Source organism: Schistocerca cancellata, chromosome 6 (genome assembly GCF_023864275.1).
Source record: "Schistocerca cancellata isolate TAMUIC-IGC-003103 chromosome 6, iqSchCanc2.1, whole genome shotgun sequence".
Classification (NCBI taxonomy): Eukaryota; Metazoa; Arthropoda; class Insecta; order Orthoptera; family Acrididae; genus Schistocerca; species Schistocerca cancellata.
Genome location: NC_064631.1, coordinates 285,419,584 through 285,443,515, shown reverse-complemented (window position 1 = coordinate 285,443,515; position 23,932 = coordinate 285,419,584). Strand labels below are relative to the sequence as shown.

General features: G+C 38.0%; 2 protein-coding genes across 7 annotated transcripts in view; one reads left to right on the top strand and one right to left on the bottom strand.

The window, feature by feature from the left end:
- Window positions 1-13,699, bottom strand: part of LOC126088526 (GATOR complex protein WDR59) — a 271,830-nt gene extending 258,131 nt beyond the window's left edge. For all 4 annotated transcript variants that reach the window (XM_049906688.1, XM_049906689.1, XM_049906690.1 and 1 more), the window contains exon 1: window positions 13,381-13,699. In XM_049906688.1, the coding sequence (XP_049762645.1) occupies window positions 13,381-13,440 (60 nt within the window). In that variant the 5' untranslated portion in view covers window positions 13,441-13,699. The remainder of the gene's footprint in view (window positions 1-13,380) is intronic.
- An 82-nt stretch (window positions 13,700-13,781) lies between these two features.
- The window catches only part of LOC126088530 (INO80 complex subunit C), an 87,160-nt gene continuing 77,009 nt past the window's right edge, over window positions 13,782-23,932 (top strand). For 2 of the 3 annotated variants that reach the window (XM_049906700.1, XM_049906698.1), the window contains exon 1: window positions 13,782-13,902. In XM_049906700.1, coding sequence (XP_049762657.1) covers window positions 13,876-13,902 — 27 coding nt within the window. In that variant the 5' untranslated portion in view covers window positions 13,782-13,875. Of the gene's footprint in view, window positions 13,903-13,980; window positions 14,147-23,932 lie in introns of those variants that run through there. The other variant, XM_049906699.1, reaches the window with a different exon arrangement.

Genomic DNA, 23,932 nt, shown 5'->3' with positions numbered 1-23,932 from the left:
TGTTTGGTAGAAATTGCCTCCCTTCTGTAACCTCCTATTAATTTCGTTAGTTATTCTTCCATCCCTAGATATTTCACTCCCTAAATAAGTGAAACTTTCTACCACTTTGAGGGGTTCTCCATTCAAGGTAATATTTCCATTGATTCCTTTCTCTCTTCCAAATACCATTACTTCACTCTTATCTTTATTTATTCTTAATCCATACCTTTTCATTATTTCCTTCCACGCATCAAGCTGTAACTGTACATCTACCTCTTTATCACCCCATATTACCATATCATCTGCAAAAATCATCTTTTTGTCTTTTTCTTTTACTATATCTTTAACTGCCCTATTCATTCCCTCCATCACAACATTAAAAAGCGCAGGAGATAGAATACTTCCTTGCTTAAGTCCTTGTCTTATTTCGAAGTATTCAGAGTTCCCCACTGGTGTTCTAATTCTACAATTGTGGCCTCTGTACATTGTCTTTATAACATTAATGTATCCATCTTCTATATCTATCTTCTTCAGTTCTTCCCAGAGTCTTTCCCTGTCAACTGAGTCATATGCCTTTTCTATGTCTATAAAAACCATTATCACCCTTTTGTTATACTCCCAACTTTTTTCCATCAGTTGACGGATAGAAAATATCAGGTCGATTGTGCTCCTTCCTTTCCTAAACCCATGCTGTTCTTCACTCAGCTCCTTTTCTATCTTTTCACTTATTCGATTTAGTAAAATTCTTTCAAAAATCTTGGCTGTATGACTCATGAGGGTTATTCCTCTGTAGTTTTTACAAAGTCTTTTATTGCCTTTCTTGAAGATGGGAACAATGTCTCCTGTTCTCCAGTCGCCAGGTATTTTACTATTTCTCCACGCACTTGATAGTACTCTATACAGCCACTGCATTCCCACTGGACCTGCTGCTCTTATCATGTCCACTGATACTTCATCAGGTCCTGGGGCTTTGCCCCCATTCATCTTCTTCACAGCTTTTTCCATTTCTTCCTGTGTAATTTGTCTTAATTCTGCTTCCCAACTTCTCTCAATTTCTCCATTATTTGTTGTTTCCTCATGTACCTGGTCCTCAGCGTTTAACAGCTTCTTAAAATGTTCTTTCCAGAGATCTTTTATATTCCCTGGATCTTCAATAATGGTACCGTCCTCTGTTTCCATCTTTACTGGTACTTCAGAAGCCTTCCTTTTATTTTTCATCATTTTATAGAACATTTTCTTATTGCTCTTCACATCTTCTTCAAGTTTTTTTGTAAACTCTTCCCATGCCTTTTTCTTAGCTGTTTCCACTATTTCTTTGCACTTCTTCTTTTCCTCTATATATCTTTTATGGTCTACGTCATTTTTAGTTTTCCACCATTTTCTCCATGCTCCATTGGTTCAAATGGTATGATGGATAAATGTATTGGGAAATTGTACTGAAGTGTACAACATGAGATTGTTGGATGACTTTTTCCTTGAGACAGAAAATTTTCTTTCACTTTAATAAATTACCACAAATACAATACCATAATGCATAATATAGTGCAAGTAACCAAAGCAAGTAGAGGAAATTATGTTTCCAGGTGGGCAAGAATTTGGAACATCAGAGCAGTAAACACTTTTTAACTGCTGACCTATGTGTACTACATACATATCTTGTGGGATTCTGTGTTTAGCATAGAAGTTGTTGGGGCAAGACTTCTTCAGGTTTACTGACAGGAAGTTTACTTTGAACCACATAAGATATTCAAAAACCCACTAGATCAGTGGAAGACTTGTTGCATATTATAATACTAGCGTAATCAGTCAAAGCCAGACATCATCATAAATATATCTCAAAATATCTTATCAGGTTCAAAGTAAATTTGCTGTCATTAAATCTGAACAAATCTTACCTCATGAACTTTTATGTTGAACACAGAATCCCACAGTATATATCTGCAGTACATAGAGGTCAACAGTTAAAAGCATCTACTGCTCTGAATTTGCATGCAACCCCCCCCCCCCCACACACACACACACACAAAGAGGGAGGGAGGGAGGGAGGGAGGGAGGGAGGGAGGGGGAGAGAGAGAGAGAGAGAGAGAGAGAGAGAGAGAGGGAGTGTTTTCTCGTTTAAATGTATTTCTTGGTAGATCCATGGAGGGCTAGACAGAAGATTACAGAAGCATCTGATTCCACCCATCTGCTTTGATCCAGGACATCATCAATATGGCGGAAATGGCCATTCTCAGCACCTCCAATATGGTGCCTATGACATCACTACATACACATGGCACCAAACACGAAAATACATATAAATAAGACAATAATCTCTCCCTCCAAAAATACAATCAAACTAACAAAACAACTGTGGGAAACTGGGGGGGGGGGGGGGGGGGGTTTCAGGGTGAGCACAAGCTAAATATAACATTTTTGAAAAATCACACCACAATCCAAATCACACAAAATGATGACAAAAACAAAAACAAAATTACAATATTCTGCTACACCAACAAAATCCACAAGAATCAGACACTTCCCTTGACATATATAGTTCAACCGCAACTGTCGATACCACAAAAACAACACCGATCAACTACAAAAATTGGAATTGGACATTTCCACAACTGTCAATACCACAAAAGCAACACCCGTGACTATGTAAATTGGAATTGAATGTTTCCCTCGGCCTATGAACGTCAACCATAGCTGACGATACCAAAACACCAACACCTACAGCTACGAAAAATAAAACCAAAACCACAACACCTCAAAAACCCAAAAATCAAATATCCCTACAGATATTAAAACACAACCAATACTCCAATAATACACTAAACATCACAACTCGATAAGAATAGACTAAAAAAAGAAAAAAAATTACTTACCACCAACAAATTCTGCTGCTGCAAATGAGGTCAGCCAACACACACACACACACACACACACACACACACACACACACACACACACACACACCACCACCACCACCACCAGAGGACACCATCAACCACAAAAAAACATCTACAAACACAACCAACTCATAAACTCCACACTGTAATGACGTCACATACCACAACACCCTTACATCATGGGTCAAAGCAGATCAGTGTCCAATTCCCCAGTCAGGCCCTACCTCTCAAACCACTTAAATGTTCTCATATGAGACAACTGCCTGCTTCCGGTCTTTTTTAGACAGTTCCCAACTGCTCCTCTGACACCACAGTGACATGCTTTGTCCACTTTTAAGTTGTGAGCCTCACAAACATCAATTTTGGAATGGTCATAAAACATACTGGCGCCATCTTTTTGTTAAAGGTTTCTAGCACATCATTCATGAGTGACAATAAAGCTTCAGGTGTGGAGGTATCTTTCTTAACCCTTGACTATCTTCTGTTGATAATGTCAAAGTTGTCAAGATTGTTCACAATTCTTGCACATGATTCGTCCTCAACGGCTTGACATTCTAGCCCAAAGAAGTATTAAATATTTGATAGTGCTCTTAATTACTCTGAACAAAATTTAGGAAGTCTATTAGAAAAATTATTTACACTTGCTGGAGGCCATTTGCTTGTTAATGGTTTTTTCTTTGTGTCACTTTGAGCTATATGGGTTATGTCTACATGTTTACAGACAGCAGTTTCAAACATAAAAAAGCTCAGCAATCTAAACTATTTGCACAAGGCACCCCACAAAAAAGCTTTACACTGTTTGAAGTTTAATAACTGAGGAGATATTAGCTTATTGATAACCTGGTCCAACTCTGACTATATGGTACTCCCATGAGTAGTGTGTGTCACCAGTAACTACTAGTAAATAACAATATGGCTGGAAACTTGTTCTTGGAGCAAAGAAAGTGAATTTTAAAGTGTTACTGGAAATGTGGAAACATGAAAGAAGCACAGAGACAATGCAGATCATAGTTTCATACTACGATCCCATTACGGATAACAATAACAAAATTATGTGACAAATTTGAGAGGGAAGGAAGTGTGTGTGGTCTGATGAAAGAATGATGTAGCAAGAAGAATTCAGTAGTTGACAAACGAGGGGAGGATACAGTGGTACATGCTTTCATAAGATCCCCAAAAAAGTCCATATGGCAAGCTACATGTGAATCAGGTGGCAACATATCAAGTGTTCGCTGTATTTGAAAGCAAGCAAGGTGGAAACGTTACAGCTCCAGGTTGCTTCATGCGATGAATGAGGACGATCCAGATAGGCACCTTGAATTATGCAAATGGATTTGCGATAATAAACAGTTTAGTCATTGTTTGCTGTGATGAGGAGACATTTTAAACTGAATTGAACTATCAATCAATATAACTGTGTGTGCTGGGCAAGAGATAATCCCCACGTTATGGAAGATAGAGCTGTTAATATTCCTGGGTTATCAGTGTGGTGTGGTATGTCTGTCAGAGGACTTGTGGGATAATTCTTTTTTGAAGGAACAGTGATGGTGCACCATTACACTGCCATTGTGACGTGTGGAAATTTCTAGCTGAAACATTTGTTGAGAGGTGAATAGGATTACGAGGAAGTCCTTGAGTTTCCAACAAGATCTCTCGATCTAATTCCATTAGACTTCTTTCTGTGGGAAGCTCCCAAGGACACCATCCACATCACAGAGCCACATATGCTGGATGACATGAAAAATGCAAATGTGAATCCATTCCAATGACAACCATAACACAAGAGTGTCATTCTGTTCTCCAGCATTGCAGATGCTGTACTACTGCTGATGGAGGAAATTTTGAGCATCGTCAACAGTAAAACATCATCAGTAATTGATGAATTCTTCTCGGGTTATCAGTCGAGTGGTGGCGTCGTCTTGTCGCAACGTTTCAATGACTTTCGTACCCATCATCATCATCATCTTCGCCAGACGATGATGGGTACGAAACTCATTGAAACGTTGTGACAAGACGACGGCACCACTTGGCTGATAACCCAAAAAGAATTCATCGGTGGAATGCACCGAGAAAGACTGCAATTGCATATATCATCAGTAATGTCATGACCATTTATGTGACCTACAAAATTCACAGTTTTTGTTATATTTGTTTGTATTATTTAAGTTCAAACACTGTAAACTACTTTGTGGAACACCCCACATGCATACACACAATAGTCTGGTCATGACATCATCAGATCACTGTCCGAGAGTGCTGAGTCATGCTGGCATCTGTTACGGAGTTTGTAGTGTGGAAGAACTGCTGTTGCATGTACAGAGGCCATAGAAATCCAAAAGCACAAAACCAATTTTAACAGAAATGAATAACGATTGTAATTACACAAGTTGTGGGCCTTAGTGATAAATAAAGCTAAAACCACCAACTATTCAGCTCCACAAACCCCACTCCTTTCAGACAGCTTTCACCAGTCACTGCTTGACAACTTGAACGTTTTGTACCTTCATGCCACACAGATTTCTTAGCAACTAACCTCTATCCTGTTTCATATGATCCTCTAGAAACAAGCAATGGATGACACAAATGACAATGGAAAAACATTACCAAAAGAAAAACTAACAAATTAACAGGACTTCCATAGGGATAAGAAGTTTTGGTCTGAGGAGAAAAAAATAAAATAATTAAAGGCTAAATATACCCTCAAAACATAACTTAAAAAAAAACCTGAAAACTGTATATCCATTGACAAGAAAAAAAAATATATCTATAAAAAAATAAAATATTAATAAAAACAATTCACAGAAACCAACATAGGATGTTAAATGTATCATTTCCATTTGACCTCTACAGGTGTAGTATAAAACGTGATCAAATGCCTCAACCATTGCCTCTGTTGCAAGTGATATATCTCTGTTTCCAACCAATAGCTCAATTCATAGCATCAATACCATGAATAAAAACAATCTACTTAAAGGCCTAAATTCACTTATCTTGGTCCAGAAAGGATTCCAATATCAGGACTACATATTTTCAATAATTTGCAGCAACCATAAAAAACTTGGATTCAGATAAAGCACAGTTCAAACAGAGTTTAAAAGACTTCTTGATATGCAACTCCTCCTACTCTGTAGATGACTATCTTAGCAGGGACTGTTAGACCAGCTTAAGTTGAAATGTCCTTAGCTTTCAGTTTTGACAGCACCTGGCCACAACAGTCAAGATTATGTATTTTGTGTATGATAAATTTATTAAAAGTGCATAACTGTGTTTCATTCTGACAGAGTATCAATTATGTAAATATTAGCAGGTCCAGTTTACTACATAATGTATTTACCTATTCTGACAATCTCCTGCCAAATGATCAGAGTAGTGAGAATTATATTTAGAAGTTTTATGTTTTTTATGTTATACTTTCTGACTTGTTCCAAACTCATGAAAAACATATCATTTTTGGGTCTATGGGACAAAAACTGAATCTAATCTACATACTGCTCCAGTAAACAATGTGATCCAATCTCCCTCCCTCCTTGCAATGGCTCACAAGGTACGATAGACTTGGGAAACTGCAAGATTGGGAACTTGCAAGACAAGCCATTAGTCCTAGGAGCAGGCTCTAAAATACAAATAACTGTAAACAAATTACTTTCCACACAATTATTGATGAAACCAGCACACACAAAAAATATAGGACATACAAACAAAACACATGAATGACATCCATAACTGAAATCTACAAACAAAAACTTCGCAGATGCCATTTACATAACTTATGTTGTTACACTTCAAAGACTATACCAATGGACTGTGTTTTAATCTACAAACAAAAACTTCGCAGATGCCATTTACATAACTTATGTTGTTACACTTCAAAGACTATACCAATGGACTGTGTTGTTCATCAGACCAAAGGAAATGTAAACAAAAGTCATCCTATAGTGACAATTCTACATATTAAGGAAACTTATTAACAGTGTGTGTTCTTTGTGCTAGGAGAACTAAATACTGACACTGATGTCAGGGTGGCACCAAAAGACCATAATTTGAGTGCCACTCTTGATACTACTGAGAGATTCAAATGAACCAATTGAAAAACGTGCAAAAGCAAAAGGTGAACACTGAACAACATGAAAAATGGACAAGGACTATATATTCAGGGATCGAACTTCTTAAAGGAAACAGATCAGAGGAACAAACAACCACTAAGAATCACAATACTCATTATTGGAACAATGACTAGGAATAGCTGTGAACTAGCTGAACAATAGTCAGGGTGAGATTTCTTAAAGAAGACTGCTTAAAGGAAACACAGACATTATAAATCACAAGACTCACTACACCCAGCTAGCACTCAAGCTTATTTCAAGGTGGATATTGAGTTTAGGTTCAGTTGAAAATTCAAGATTGAAAAATCAATCTGTTACACAGCTTATTTCAAGGTGGATATTGAGTTTAGGTTCAGTTGAAAATTCAAGATGGAAAAATCAACCTGTTACACAGTTTACATCAAGCTGTAAAAATTTAGCTTGAATTAAAATAATTTTCCCAAGCTTGAAATAAACTGTAATTTCCCTGGAAGGCTGTACAGCAGATGCGCGCGCAGCATAGCTTCCATAGACGTCCACAGGAAGCGCCACAATCGTTTATAAGCCTTGCACTGACTCTGCTAGGTTTACGGCCATCTTATTTTTGTGACTTGCGTTAATGATCGTTGACTGTTGTGAAGTTTGTTTTATACTGGAAAACAGTTCGGAAAGTGTGTGGCGTCCCCTGCCTTACACTATATATCTTCTTTAGACCCGGTATAGCAGTATTACAGGTACACTGGTGCATTTTTCTCTAGTGGTACGTTAATATTACAAATGTTAAATATTATTACGTAACGTAAAGAAATATCATATTCTTTTACGTAGAAAAAATGAACCTGGATGAAAGTGAAATGGATTGCCAGCTAAGAAAACATATTACAAGTTGTTCAGCAAAAAGAGGTCATTTTAAACTAGCTCTCTAGTTGTTGTTGTTGTGGTCTTCAGTCCTGAGACTGGTTTGATGCAGCTCTCCATGCTACTCTATCCTGTGCAAGCTTCTTCATCTCCCAGTACCTACTGCAACCTACATCTTTCTGAATCTGCTTAGTGTATTCATCTCTTGGTCTCCCCCTACGATTTTTACCCTCCACGCTGCCCTCCAATACTAAATTGGTGATCCCTTGATGCCTCAGAACATGTCCTACCAACCGATCCCTTCTTCTGGTCAAGTTGTGCCACAAACTTCTCTTCTCCCCAATCCTATTCAATACTTCCTCATTAGTTATGTGATCTACCCATCTAATCTTCAGCATTCTTCTGTAGCACCACATTTCGAAAGCTTCTATTCTCTTCTTGTCCAAACTATTTACCGTCCACGTTTCACTTCCATACATGGCTACACTCCATACAAATACTTTCAGAAATGACTTCCTGACACTTAAATCTATACTCGATGTTAACAAATTTCTCTTCTTCAGAAACGCTTTCCTTGCCATTGCCAGTCTACATTTTATATCCTCTCTACTTCGACCATCATCAGTTATTTTGCTCCCCAAATAGCAAAACTCCTTTACTACTTTAAGTGTGTCATTTCCTTATCTAATACCCTCAACATCACCCGACTTAATTCGACTACATTCCATTAGCCTCATTTTGCTTTTGTTGATGTTCATCTTATATCCTCCCTTCAAGACACTATCCATTCCGTTCAACTGCTCTTCCAAGTCCTTTGCTGTCTCTGACAGAATTACAATGTCATCAGCGAACCTCAACGTTTTTATTTCTTCTCCATGGATTTTAATACCTACTCCGAATTTTTCTTTTGTTTCCTTTACTGCTTGCTCAATATACAGATTGAATAACATCGGGGAGAGGCTACAACCCTGTCTTACTCCCTTCTTAACCACTGCTTCCCTTTCATGTCCCTCGACTCTTATAACTGCCATCTGGTTTCTGTACAAATTGTAAATAGCCTTTCGCTCCCTGTATTTTACCCCTGCCACCTTTAGAATTTGAAAGAGAGTATTCCAGTCAACATTGTCAAAAGCTTTCTCTAAGTCTACAAATGCTAGGAACGTCGGTTTGCCTTTCCTTAATCTTTCTTCTAAGATAAGTCGTAAGGTCAGTATTGCCTCACGTGTTCCAGTATTTCTACGGAATCCAAACTGATCTTCCCCGAGGTCGGCTTCTACTAGTTTTTCCATTTGTCTGTAAAGAATTCGTGTTAGTATTTTGCAGCTGTGGCTTATTAAACTGATTGTTCGGAAATTTTCACATCTGTCCACACCTGCTTTCTTTGGGATTGGAATTATTATATTCTTCTTGAAGTCTGAGGGTATTTCGCCTGTTTCATACATCTTGCTCACCAGATGGTAGAGTTTTGTCAGGAGTGGCTCTCCCAAGGCCGTCAGTAGTTCCAATGGAATGTTGTCTACTCCGGGGGCCTTGTTTCGACTCAGGTCTTTCAGTGCTCTGTCAAACTCTTCACGCAGTATCGTATCTCCCATTTCATCTTCATCTACATCCTCTTCCATTTCCATAATATTGTCCTCAAGTGCATCGCCCTTGTATAGACCCTCTATATACTCCTTCCACCTTTCTGCTTTCCCTTCTTTGCTTAGAACTGGGTTTCCATCTGAGCTCTTGATGTTCATACAAGTGGTTCTCTTATCTCCAAAGGTCTCTTTAATTTTCCTGTAGGCAGTATCTATCTTACCCCTAGTGAGATAAGCCTCCACATTCTTACATTTGTCCTCTAGCCATGCCTGCTTAGCCATTTTGCACTTCCTGTCTATCTCATTTTTGAGACGTTTGTATTCCTTTTTGCCTGCTTCATTTACTGCATTTTTATATTTTCTCCTTTCATCAATTAAATTCAATATTTCTTCTGTTACCCAAGGATTTCTACTAGCCCTCTTCTTTTTACCTACTTGATCCTCTGCTGCCTTCACTACTTCATCCCTCAAAGCTACCCATTCTTCTTCAACTGTATTTCTTTCCCCCATTCCTGTCAATTGTTCCCTTATGCTCTCTCTGAAACTCTCTACAACCTCTGGTTCTTTTAGTTTATCCAGGTCCCATCTCCTTAAATTCCCACCTTTTTGCAGTTTCTTCAGTTTTAATCTACAGGCCATAACCAATAAATTGTGGTCAGAGTCCACATCTGCCCCTGGAAATGTCTTACAATTTAAAACCTGGTTTCTAAATCTCTGTCTTACCATTATATAATCTATCTGATACCTTTTAGTATCTCCAGGGTTCTTCCATGTATACAACCTTCTATCATGATTCTTAAACCAAGTGTTAGCTATGATTAAGTTGTGCTCTGTGCAAAATTCTACCAGGCGGCTTCCTCTTTCATTTCTTAGCCCCAATCCATATTCACCTACTACGTTTCCTTCTCTCCCTTTTCCTACACTCGAATTCCAGTCACCCATGACTATTAAATTTTCGTCTCCCTTCACTATCTGAATAATTTCTTTTATTTCATCATACATTTCTTCAATTTCTTCGTCATCTGCAGAGCTAGTTGGCATATAAACTTGTACTACTGTAGTAGGTGTGGGCTTCGTATCTATCTTGGCCACAATAATGCGTTCACTATGCTGTTTGTAGTAGCTTACCCGCATTCCTATTTTCCTATTCATTATTAAACCTACTCCTGCATTACCCCTATTTGATTTTGTGTTTATAACCCTGTAGTCACCTGACCAGAAGTCTTGTTCCTCCTGCCACCGAACTTCACTAATTCCCACTATATCTAACTTTAACCTATCCATTTCCCTTTTTAAATTTTCTAACCTACCTGCCCGATTAAGGGATCTGACATTCCACGCTCCGATTCGTAGAACGCCAGTTTTCTTTCTCCTCTCTAGTACGTGGGACCAATAAATTAAAACTTAATGTTATTTTACCTTTTTAAAATCTCGCCTTTTTATATATATTGTCCTATTACATTTGTTTACTTGTAAATACCCGTGTGTGTCACACCATGAATGAATAATCATGAAGTGTGAAAAGTTTCTTTGCGAATACAAATAGTAATGACATGGTGAACGGGAAAAAGTGCATCAAGAACCAGTCACTACATAGGTGTCAGTCTTTTTTATTTACGTAGCTTTGACTGGTCTTCAATTGCTCTTAATTTTGTTGTTCCCTAGGTGAAATAATACTGCAAGGCCTACTGGTACTTCTTACTTTTATTGTTATTCGTAATGTGGCTAAAATCTAATAAAAGGCAATATTAAAATATGACAAGGAGAACATTTTTTGTTCTTTTACATTTCAGTTCCACTGAACTGGTAATTTCTTAAATTTATTTCGATTTCATTTTTTATTTCATTTTGATTCAGTTTTACTCACCAAAATATAATTGTGGATAGAATAAAATGTCTACATTTTTCTAAACGGTAGTTTCCTCATAAGCTTACAGTACAAGGTGTATATGATTTCAAGTAATTGTTTCTTTATAATTCAGATTAAATGGCCCTGAAACTGTTAGAAATAGTGATGTGTGGCTTCTTCATGAAGTCATCGCAAAATTACTCAAATGTCGTCTTTACTTTAAACATTTCAAATAAAAAGTTATTTCAAATTACTTTAAAAACTCGTTGGAATACCTGTTACAGGATCATTATACCAGCAGAAGTCAGCGATATTTGATCCTGCTCTGGTCTGTGTGCTGGGGCCGGAGGGGCTTCAGAATAATTAAATTTTAAAATAAAACAATTTTAAACACTTTGAAAATAAAAAATTTTAAACATACATGTCTTGATAATTTTTTTCACACCATTTCCATTCTCATATTTATTTAATTAATTAGGTTCAATAAATTCAGATTAATAATTTTGTAGCTTAAAACAAGCTGTAAATACCAGGCTGTATTCCACGTGTGTAGATACAGCTGGAGCCAAACTTTAAAAGTCAAGCTTGAAATATAGCTTGAACTCTGCCAACTTTGATGTTTGTTTCAAGCTTGAATCCAACTAACAGGCCTGAATATTCCAGCTTTGATCAAGCTTATATACTTGAACTTTACATCTGGAAACAAGTTTGAAACCGGCTTACTGTGCTATCTGGGCAGGAACAATGGGTTGTGAGCCACAGAACATTTTCCTACAAAAAGCAAAGGTTCCAGGATGGTACACAGTTTTAATCTGTCAGGATGTTTCAAATCATCAAACACTCAGCTGCAGAGTGAAAATTCATTCTGGAGGTATGAAGTATCTGAATTTCTTAAATGGTGGAGTACACATACTTAATGTGTGTCATACCCTCTGAGATGCCAGAAACCAAATGACACTGAACAAAGGATATCCCTTTGAAAAGTGATGCAGTCAAGTAACTGCAACCACAATACACTACAACTGTCCCATTCATGTCACCACTGATCTACCACTAGGATGAGAGAGATAAGTCTCCTCACCATCTTGTTGCCTGCATCAAAGGCAAAATTTGGTTGGGGTGACAAACTGATCGTTAGGGTATAGCAACAAATAGCCCATACAACAAGGTGACAATTCGTTGTTGAATTCATAGTTGCATGAGCAGGACTGAAAATAATATATTTATTAATGTTAACACTAATCATGTATACATGTATTATAAACTGACTTGTTCCAAATCATTTCAAAATAAGAATTCAAATGGCCTACAGAACATTCTAGAATTTGAGCAATTGACAACTATTTGATGTGGATGTTTTTAAACATCAAATAACATATCTCTATGTCTAGCTGCTGTGGGGGCAGGAAAAGCATATTTCAGGTTGAAGAACACAAGCACACCCTCCTGTAAGTTGTCATTCAGTGAATAATTATTCTGTCTTCCTACTCCTGTAGCTACCTAGGAAGCTGTAGCAAGTGTTGTGTCAAGTGATCCCATAACTGGCTACTCTAGCATCGTCTGTACCTACTGGAGATGCAACAACTGAATGGGCTCCATTGGTGCACAAAAATGGCAAATGTGTTGTTCGTTGGTGACTGGAAAGAGATCGGATAACTGGTGCCTTCGATACCACTTTTGGTAAAAGTTATGAACTAGAACCCACTTGTACTATTTATAACGTATGTACACAACATGCATCAAAATAATCGGTGATTTGTCTTTCATCTAATACACGTTTTCTGAACATACTTTGCAACTTTCTTTTTTATGCGAAAAGTGAATTAAATATGGGAAAGCATTAAATATGGCATAAACGTAAACATTTGTAGACGATACAAGTCAAACTGTGATAATAACCTTCAGTGTAGGCCTATAATTATCTCCATGATCTTACATTTGAGAAATAAAAGCTGGTCACAATAAAAATTAACTTCACGTTGATGTGTTCAAATACAGAAGGTGTAAGGAAGATGGAAACTCAAGGACGAGGAAGAGGATATACACAATCATCAAAAACCAAATATTGGTAACATCAGATTCCTAGGTTGCAGAAATTATTGAAAGCAAAATATGGCGCACATTTATTGAAATATTACCTGCAGGTCTCTGTGCTCCGATACGGTGAATTCGCTACTCCACCGTGCGGCCATTGTCATTTATAGTTAGGAACTATGACCGATTACTTTAGTAGTTATGCCTGACAACACCGACTTGTCACCGAGATCAAGCGCATGCTGACTGATAATACGCTATATGTTCACTGAAATACTGATGCTGACTGAAACAAATTGGCGCTCCAAGCAAACAGTATTATTTTCATATCGGAAAATAGTGTTTCTGTACATTTCCACACTCTCTTCAACACACCGCAAAACTCCTTAGACAGCCTTCTGCCACTCTTTGTCAACAAAAACAATTTCGAAACCCAAAGAGTTTCGCCTGTACAGAGATAAAAATCATCACTTGCCAAATAACATCCAAAGATAATACTAAAGAGTTTTGACGTATGTATAATGTATATGAATGTTTGTGTTTGTTTATTAAGTGAGCAATGGAATGATACACGTAGTTTGTAGAACATGTACTGACGAATGGTGAAGAAAAAGCGCCCGAACACGGTGAATATCTTAGTAACAGGCCGTTTTTTATAGCATTTGACCTGAGGGAAAGATCGCTGCGTACCAACAAATTAATATTATTGTAAATGACAAGAAGGACGTGACTATTTAAATCGCTATAGTGCGCCGAAACTTATAATGTCGTCGACCAGTCATGACAACAAAATACAATTTTTCTTGCAACTTTTGGACCATAACAATCGTCTAACAATAGGAAGTGATGATACAACAACTCTTCAACGAAGTAATGTTTTATTGTACACTGATACTATTGTCTGTGTTGTATTACTGGTAGATATTTATGGAGTGCTGTGAAATGGTTGCTATCTGGATTTCTCAGAATTCCACTTTAACAGCACTGTGTAATTAAGATAATCAGGGACACCATCATAAAACATTATCATCCTCTTACGAAACATCGTCGTTATGTATCGTACTAAATATTATACATTTTAATTTCTTGTGTTTGTAAGTGCTTCTGCACGAATCCATTAGCAGAACAACCATTGTTTCAAAACATGCTCCTAATGTGGCAGAAACAGAGCTTCAATTATCCAATTATTTTTGTTTCCTCGCTGTATGTTAATGATTCTAACTGATCTCTTCTGTTAACGTTTCATGTTCTGTTGTTATACTCATCGTTTTTCTTTCTGGAGTTAGAACTCTCCTAAGAGACAAGTTCATGTTGGGGCCCTTGTGTTATTATCAAGTTCAATTCCACCAGTAACCAAATAATGATGCTACAGCCACTGTTCTATTGTTACTAAGATCTTTTTTTAGACTAAATTGGCACTTTGCCTCATGAAGTAGTATATCCTCTGGTTCTATTATGTGAGCAATTTGGTCCCCAGAGAGAAGAAGCCGAGCAACGTGGCACAGAGGTTAGCGCACTGGACTCACATGCTGACACTGAAGAGACGAGCCTATACTTGGCTCTAGATGGTGCAGTTTGCACAAAATTGTCATTCCTAGGGGGGAGAGAATAGATCTTACCATCCTCGTTGATTTGTCCCGGTGGAGCCTGAAAAAGAGAGAGAGACACTCTGATGGGAGATTAGTAAAACTTAATCCCTCAACTGGACTCACATTTGGGAGGATTATGATTTAAATGTGTCATCAGTTCTGATTTATGCTTTCCATGATTTCCCTAAATTGTTTTAGTCATATCTGGGATGGTTCCTGAGAATGGGCACGGTTGACTTCCTCCCCATCCTTCCCTAATCTGGTGGGACCAATGACCCCACTGTTTGGCCCCTGCCCCAAATCAGCCCACCCCTGCGAAATATACCCTGTGTCCACTGTAATGTAAATAATTAACGTTGCCCAGTAAAAGCAGAGCTCATAGAGCAGACTCTTCTGGTAGGGCTACAGCATTTTGCAACCTTCAATCAAAAGACATTATTCCTTGTTCTGATACAACACAGTGTTATATGATTTATAGATGTAATAACCTGCAACCTGAGTATCTTAGGCTGATATGCTATTAATAATATGTGTTTGTCCTTTGACCATTTTCTGCAGTTTACGTTACATTAGTCATATTCATAGATTTAAGTGTCAGGAAGTAGTTTCTGAAAGTATTTGTATGGAGTGTAGCCATGTATGGAAGTGAAACATGGACGATAAATAGTTTGGACAAGAAGAGAATAGAAGCTTTTGAAATGTGGTTCTACAGAAGAATGCTGAAGATTAGATGGGTAGATCACATTACTAATGATGACGTATTGAATAGAATTGGGGAGAGGAGTAGTATGTGGCACAACTTGACAAAAAGAAGGGACCAGTTGGTAGGACATGTTCTGAGACATTGAGGGATCACAAATTTAGCATTGGAGGGCAGCTTGGAGGGTAAAAATCATAGAGGGAGGCCAAGAGATGAATACACTAAGCAGATTCAGAAGGATGTAGTTTGCAGTAAGTACTTGGAGATGAAGACGCTTGCACAGGATAGGGTAGCATGGAGAGCTGCATCAAACCAGTCTCAGGACTGAAGACCACAACAACAACAACAACATAGTCATATTCCTTGGGTCTGTGGGTTGCGTAAAAAAGTCAAACATGTAATTTAATTTAAGTGCAGTAAAGTGAAATGACTTAACATTAAGAAAGACTATTTTATTCATACATCCAGGGTTCATCTTTCAATGATACAGGATGTATCATAATAAGAGAATGGAAATAAGTAGCTCAAAAATTAAGAACACATGTAAGTACACTTTACTAGGATGGGATAGGTGATTGGCCATATTAATGATGAAGGAACCATCTTGACATTTGCCTGAAATCATTTAGTAAAACCTAAATGAGAATGGCAGGGCAGAGCAAGTGCCATCCTCCCAAATAAGAGGCCAGTATCTTAACAACTGCAGTGCCTCATTTAATTGTTTCCTAGTCACTATTGTACAAGGTTCTTTGATATAATCCCGGGTTTATTTATAATCACTGCACAGATCTAGGGCACCTGCTGATATCTCTGGAACCATGAACTTGCTACTGTACCATTTGCACTAATTCAGTCTCTTAAGAAAACTGCCTCCAGTCCTGTAAACATGCCGCTATCCTCCAAGCCCATCTTCATATCCTTCCGCCAGTCCACCTGAAAAACTGAGTCAGTACCTCCCCTTGATGGAGTGAGATGCTGAACTCAGGAGAATGGCGAGACATTACTATCATGCACTATGGATCCTGGCTCATTCTTTCCTTGCAAAAAATGGACCATAGTGACCGACATGTTGATGTGACATTAAAACTTAATCTTTCTTCTTTTTCTGTGCAAGAAACATTACAGTATAATAGTACTGTGACAAGCTGTATAGTTGTCACTTTTCATTACTAACCTGTATCTACATTTACATTTAAATCTATGCTCTGCAAACCACTGTGAAATGCATGGCGGAAGGTACAGCCCATGGTACCAGTTATTAGGCTTTTTTTTCATCCCATTCCATTCAGGCATTGAATGCAGGAAGACTGACCTTTTAAATGCCTCTGTCTGTGCTATAATTTATCTGATCTTTCCTCATGATCCCTATGTAAGTGATAAGCACAGGTTGCAGTAGATTCCAAGAATCATCATGTAAAGTCTGTTCATGAAACTTTATAAGTAGGCCTAGGCCTTCTCAGGATAGCTTACATCTATCTTCAAAAGTCTGCCAGTTAAGTTTCTTTAGCATCTGTGTCACACTCACCCCCGGCTCAAAGAAACCTGTGACCATTCATGTCAAAGGAAGTGATTGATCCCAATGTGTGGCCGTGAATGTTGGTATTGGTATCAGGAGATGTTTTTGAGCTATGTAGACGAAGGGAAGTGTTTGATCCTAATTTATGGGATCGGGAGCTGCTGTTGAGCTATATAGGTCAAGGGAAGTGATAGATCCCAATGTGGGGTAGTGTATGTTGGAATTGGTATCGGGAGATGTTTTGGAGCTATGTAGGCCAAGGGAAGTGTTTGATCCTAATTTATGGGATCAAGAGCTGCTGTTGAGCTATATAGGTCAAGGGAAGAGTCCGATTCCAGATGATATTGTGTTTAGTGGTATTTGGGGAGTTTTGTGATGTTGGTTTTTTTTTCATCATTTTGCGTGGTTTTGTATGGGGGGGTGGGTGTCTAAATTTGTTTATATTTATTAAAAACAAAGATTCCATGACTTACCAAACGGGAAAGCGTTGGTAGATAGACACAATAAAAAGACACACAAACACACACACATACCGAGCAAGGTGGCGCAGTGGTTAGACACTGGACTCGCTTTTGGGAGGACGATGGTTCAATCCCGCATCCGGCCATCCTGATTTAGGTTTTCCGTGATTTCCCTAAATCGCTCCAGGCAAATGCCGGGATGGTTCCTTTCAAAGGGCACGGCCGACTTCTATCCCCGCCCTTCCCTAATCTGATGAGACCGATGACCGCGCTATCTGGTCTCCTTCCCCAAAACCAACCAACCAAACACACACACAAAATTTCAAGCTTTCGCAACCAACGGTTGCTTCGTCAGGAAAGAGGGAAGGACAGGGAATGACGAAAGGATGTGGGTTTTAAGGGAGAGGGTAAGAAGTCATTCCAATCCCGGGAGCGGAAAGACTTACCTTAGGGCAATCCCGGGAGCGGAAAGACTTACCTTAGGGGAAAAAAGGACGGGTGTACACTCGCGCCCACACACACACACACACACACACACACACACACACACACACACAAATATAAGGACACAAGCAGACATATTTAAAGGCAAAGAGTTTTCAATTGTTTAGATTTAGTTTGTCACCACCAAAAAAACCCCAATTTCCCGCACTTGTCTCGTTAGTGTCATTAACCTTTTTTGTGGAACGTGTGTGTGTGTTTGTTTTTCGATGTATCTTTGTCTTCATAATGTGTACGTAACCACTTTATATGCGCCATATTGGAATTGTGGTTTATGGTTGTTTCCGCAATATTTGTGACGTGGCCACAGATGGGCAGGATCAGATGCTTCCGTATTTCCTCTTCTGCCATGCACCATGCGGTGGGTTGCGGAATATGTATGTAGATGTAATCTCTGATTGTGTAATATCCATTATTTGTGATGAATGTTTTAGCTGCCTTTTTAACTGGTTGTGTTTTAATAATTATTTTCATTTCTTAAGGCAATTTATTATATAATTTTATTCAGATGTAGATGTAGAAAATTATTTTTTGAAGTTTTTGTTTATTTTTGCTTGTTAAATATAAGTCCAAAACTGCTCTTGTACCGTAATTATGTACAGAACAGTTACTAAAATACTTCATAATGTTTTCCCTGATAAGCGCATCAGATTGATAGATATACTCACTTGGTGGAGTAAGGATACCAAGGTTTTTAAACATTTTTTTTACAGTATACCAACTACTACTTCTAGTTATATCCTTATTGCTCTTTTCTGCAGTTTAAAAATTGTATCCAAATTTTGTGCCTTCGATCCCCAGAAAAGAATCACACAACTAAGAACTGAGTGTACTTAGGAATAATATGCCACCACAAGACTTTGCTATTACAAACCTTAAGAGCAAAACATACAGATGACATTCTCTTCGCCACCATCTTTTGTGTGTTCATTCCATGTTAACTGACAACCAGTATTCAACTTAGTGCTTGGACCCAATCTATAAATTCATAATCTATGCATAATGTGACAGAATTGTGTTCCCTATTTACGTTGTACTGTTTGTTTTCTTTGTGTTAATTTATTACATTCTGCCCATTTGTAAACATCCTTGAGAGTTTCATTTTCTTTCTCTTATGGAAGTTCCACTATTTTATTGGTGTCTGTGTTGTTGCTGTCGCCAACAAATAGAACTTTTTCTCCATTTCGTAGACTGTTTTAAAAGTCATTGGTATACAGGGTGTTTGAAGAGGAATGGTAAATATTTTAGATTTTAGGAGGTGATAGTATAGATGAATTGCAATAAAAATTCCCGTATAACGTGTTGAATTTTTATTGAGTATAGAGATACAGCTGAGTTCAATGCATTTTCATTTCATGTGTTGGTACACCAGTTGCTATGGGCATATTTATCGAATGTCAGCAGTAGAGTGTTGATGTTCATGTTGTGAAGTTGTGCTTTAATTTACATTGAAGTTTCCATTGTGATTTGTTGGCCAAATCTACTGTACTGTACCAAGTAAAAGTGCTGCACGTATTTACACATGCTGAGTATGCCGACAAGGTATTTCTGTATAGCTATTATAATGGAAATCCTACTGCTGCTTGTAGAGAATATGGCATACAATTTCCTAACCGCAAACTACCAGATTCAAGAGTGTCTACTCATGTGTTCAATACACTGTGTGACACTGTTATAGTGCCCAGCAATTGCATTGCATCTAAATATGTAAATGAACAGACTGTGGATGAAGTAGAAGACATTATTCAGTTGGTAGAACATAGTATTTCAACAAGCACATGCAGAATTTCTGCACATATTGATTTTCCACATACAAGAGTTTGGCGGACGTTAAGTATGCACAGGTTCTACCCATATCATGTACACCTCATCCAACACCTTTGAGTAGGAGATGACAGTAGACAACTGGAATTTTGTCATTGGATATTTGAAAATTGCCAGGTAATCCCATGTTTACTCCACTGATGAAACCACTTTCACTCATGATGGCATCAATAACACTTGTAGTTCACATCAGTGGTCTGAAGAAAACCCACATGCAATTGTGGAGACACATTTTCAAGAATACTCCTCTGTAAATGTATGTTGTAGTGTGATAGACAACCTGGGCCTGTATGTTACCCTCTGGGGGTGACTGAAAGGCGAGGTCTACAAAGAAAAGGTAACCACAATAGTCAATTTGATTGTTCAGATTATTAGTAGCACAAACCTCGTAAAAGAATGTAAAGACGACCTCAGAAGAGATACATGTAGTGTTATCAAGAGAGGTCGAAAGTGCATTGAAGTTGTCTGTGGAATTTTTGAAAATCAACTGCTAATTTCCTCATTTGTCATTACTTTAAGTTCGTTTGGTTAACATACTAACAGCTGTATCTCCATACTCAATTAAAATTGGACATACGTTATATGGAATTTTTTATTTCAGCTCATTCATACTACCCTCTTCTAACATATTTACCTTTCCTCCTGAAACACCCTCTATATTAAGAATGGAATTTGACTCAATTCATTGCCCTGAACACATGCGTATGAATGGTTGTTATACTAAAATTTGTCATTAGCAGGTGTGTAAACTATATCTACATTTAACACCCTGTTTTTCACTTAGGAATGAACCAGTTGTTTTGTATTCCTCTTACATTAGTGCTAGCTTGTTTAGTAGTATTTTGTGGTCAACAGTGTCAAAAACTGAGGACATGTCAAAGAATATGCTTGTAATACAGTGATCCTTGCTAAGAGCACAAAGTAGCATTTATGTGAATTCTGTAATAGCCAATAATGTGCTTCTTCTGATTCAGGAGCTAAACTGTGCTTCGGTAAATAGATTGTATTTCTTCATGTGACTCATTATACTGTCACAACAGATGGTTCAATCATTCTTGAGTATGCAGACAGTAGTGAAACTGACCTGTAGTTTTCAGTACCCTTCATATTACCTTTCTTTCATAATGGCACCTCTTTTGTGTTGTCATGACCCGACATGTTGAAATATACTAACATTGAATTACGCCATCAGATTGGAGGTGATTTGAGGTCATCTCTATCTGCATCTATACTTTGCAAACCGCTGTGAAGCACATGGCAGAGGGTATGTCCCATTGTACCAGCTATTAAGATTTCTTTCTGCTCCATTTGCGTGTGGAGGGAGGGAAGAATGATTGTTTGAATGCTTCTGCACATGCAGTAATTATTCTAATCTTATCCTCATGATCCCTGTGTGAGCTATATTAGGGGGTTGTAGTATGTTCCTAGAGTCATCATTTAAATATATTCCTAGAGTCATCATTTGAAGCCGATTGTTGCAACTTTGTTAGTAGACTTTCTCAGGACAGCTTATGGTCTGTCTTCAAGAGTCTTCCAGTTCAGTTCCTTTATTATCTCCATGACACTCTGACACGGATCAGACAAATCTGTGTTCATTCGTGCTGCCCTTTTCTGGATTCGTTCAATATCCCCTGTTACCCCTATTTGGAATGGGTCTCACACACTTGAGCAATATCCTAGAACCGGTTGCACAAGTGATTCGTAAGCAATCTCCTTTGTAGATTGATTGCACTTCCCCAGTATTCTACAAATAAACCGATGTGTACCACCTGCTTTACCCTTGGCAGAGCCTATGTGATCATTCCATTTCATATGCTACTAAGTGTTACACTCAGGTATTTGTCTGAGATTCCAACAGTGACTCATTGACATTATAGGATGTATGTTTTTTTTTTTTTTTTTTTTTCATTTTGTGAAGAGCACAATTTTACATTTCTGGACATGTAAAGCAATTTGCTAATCTTTGCACCACTTTGAAACCTTGTCAAGATCTGACTTAATATTTATGCAGCTTCTTTCAGACAGTATTTTGTTATAGATAACTGCATCATCTGCAAAAAGCCAGTTGTTACTATTAATAGTGTCTCCAAGATCATTAATATACAACATGAATAGCAAGGGTTCCAGTGCATTTCCTTGGGGCACATGTAACAATGACTCCCAATCCAAAATGATATGCTGCATCCTCCATCTGTTTCTGGCACGCAAGCAACTATGTGCGAGGGTGAGATGGTGATGGAGGTCAACCTGAGAGTTTTTTTTTATGTGTCTGTGTTTGGAGACAGTACAAAATGACACAGATGTCAGGTTCGGGAAGTAGATATGGTATTAATATGGAAATGAGACACTGAGTAGGCTTTTGATGTGCTTTTAATGCTTCTTCGCATATTTACATGGTCCTGTTAAAGAGCAGAAGTACTGGTTTATAACTTCAGTCCTGGGACCTGCTTGATGTAAATGTAATACTCAGATGAGGCTTGTAATCCCACATTATTATTAGATTTGCCAACCAGTTACTAGAACAAATGGCCGCACTGCTCTCACACTCTATTAGGAGACGATACGTACAGTAACGTCTAAAGATGGTGTTTAAGATCAGCCAGTTTCTGTTGTACATCACGGTGAAAGTATGAACCAAATATAGATACATGTTGCCAAATATACAAAGGAAACCAGTCTAGAGATATGTGTAGACAAATGTACAAAGGAAACACCTAACCATAGTCTAGCAATACCACACATTAATGTAATAACTACAATTCGTTTTTAGTGTACAAACTTAATTGTGCATGATTCTTCTCACCCACATAGTTCCTGCTGTCGACTGGTGATTATCTGAGATGCTGGTATTGACGTATAGTGGGGCTATACTTTGCTGCTAGCTGGAACTCTCATCTGTTGATTGGGACCTGTATTTACGGTGTTTGGACCTGTTTGCATATAGATTGTACAGGACTGTGTTTCCTTTTGCATTCAGTTTGCAGTCAGCGAAGGTGATGTCAGCAGTTTTTTCGATGCATACTACCACATACTGAATTGGCGAAAGCAACATGAACTGTCTGGACCTAAATCCAAGTTTTCAAGGCTTACTTCTAATATGTATACCTAAATGATTTTTGTATATCTAAAAAGAAAGATGATGAGACTTACCAAACAAAAGCACTGGCAGGTCGATAGACACACAAACATACACACAAAATTCTAGCTTTCGCAACCAACGGTTGCCTCATCAGGAAAGAGGGAAGGAGAGGGAAAGACAAAAGGATTTGGGTTTTAAGGGAGAGGGTAAGGAGTCATTCCAATCCCGGGAGCGGAAAGACTTACCTTAGGGGGAAAAAAGGACAGGTATACACTCGCACACACACACATATCCATCCGCATATACACAGACACAAGCAGACATTTGTAAAGGCAAAGAGTTTGTAATTTTTATAGCAATCTTTCATGATTTGGGTCTTTATGGTATGCATTTGGTACTGTGACTGAACATGAACTAAAGGACTCATTTATTATGTTTGTTAATGGCACTAGTATGCTGTCTGTGCATGCTTTCAGAACATAGACTGGAACCTCAACTATACCTGCTGACTTTGAAATTTTTTATTTCTGTATTGTCTTCCTGATTTCAGACTCTTGTTGTGAGAAACATCGTCATTGTAGTTGCCATGTAAGTCACTATTGCGTTATTGTGCTGCTTCTAATTTATAAATTAACCTAAAACATCAAAATAAAGGTTTCCGTGAAACTACTTTTTTTACATCTACAGCCATATTTTGTAAACCACTGTGTCGGTTACAGTGCACTGTAATTGATGTAATCTTGTCCTAATGGTCCCTACTGGAATGGTACAAAAGGGGTTGTAATATATTCTTATAGTCATTCAGTTTCTTTGTCATATCTCCAACAGTCTTCTATGGGTCAAACAACACTGTGACCATTTGTGTTGCCATTTGTGTTGCCTTTCCTTGTTCACATTCAGTACCCCCTGTTAGTTGTGTTTGTTACAAGTCCTGTGGTCATCATATACTAATTTTTTATTTTTTATGAAGTGCACAATTTACATTC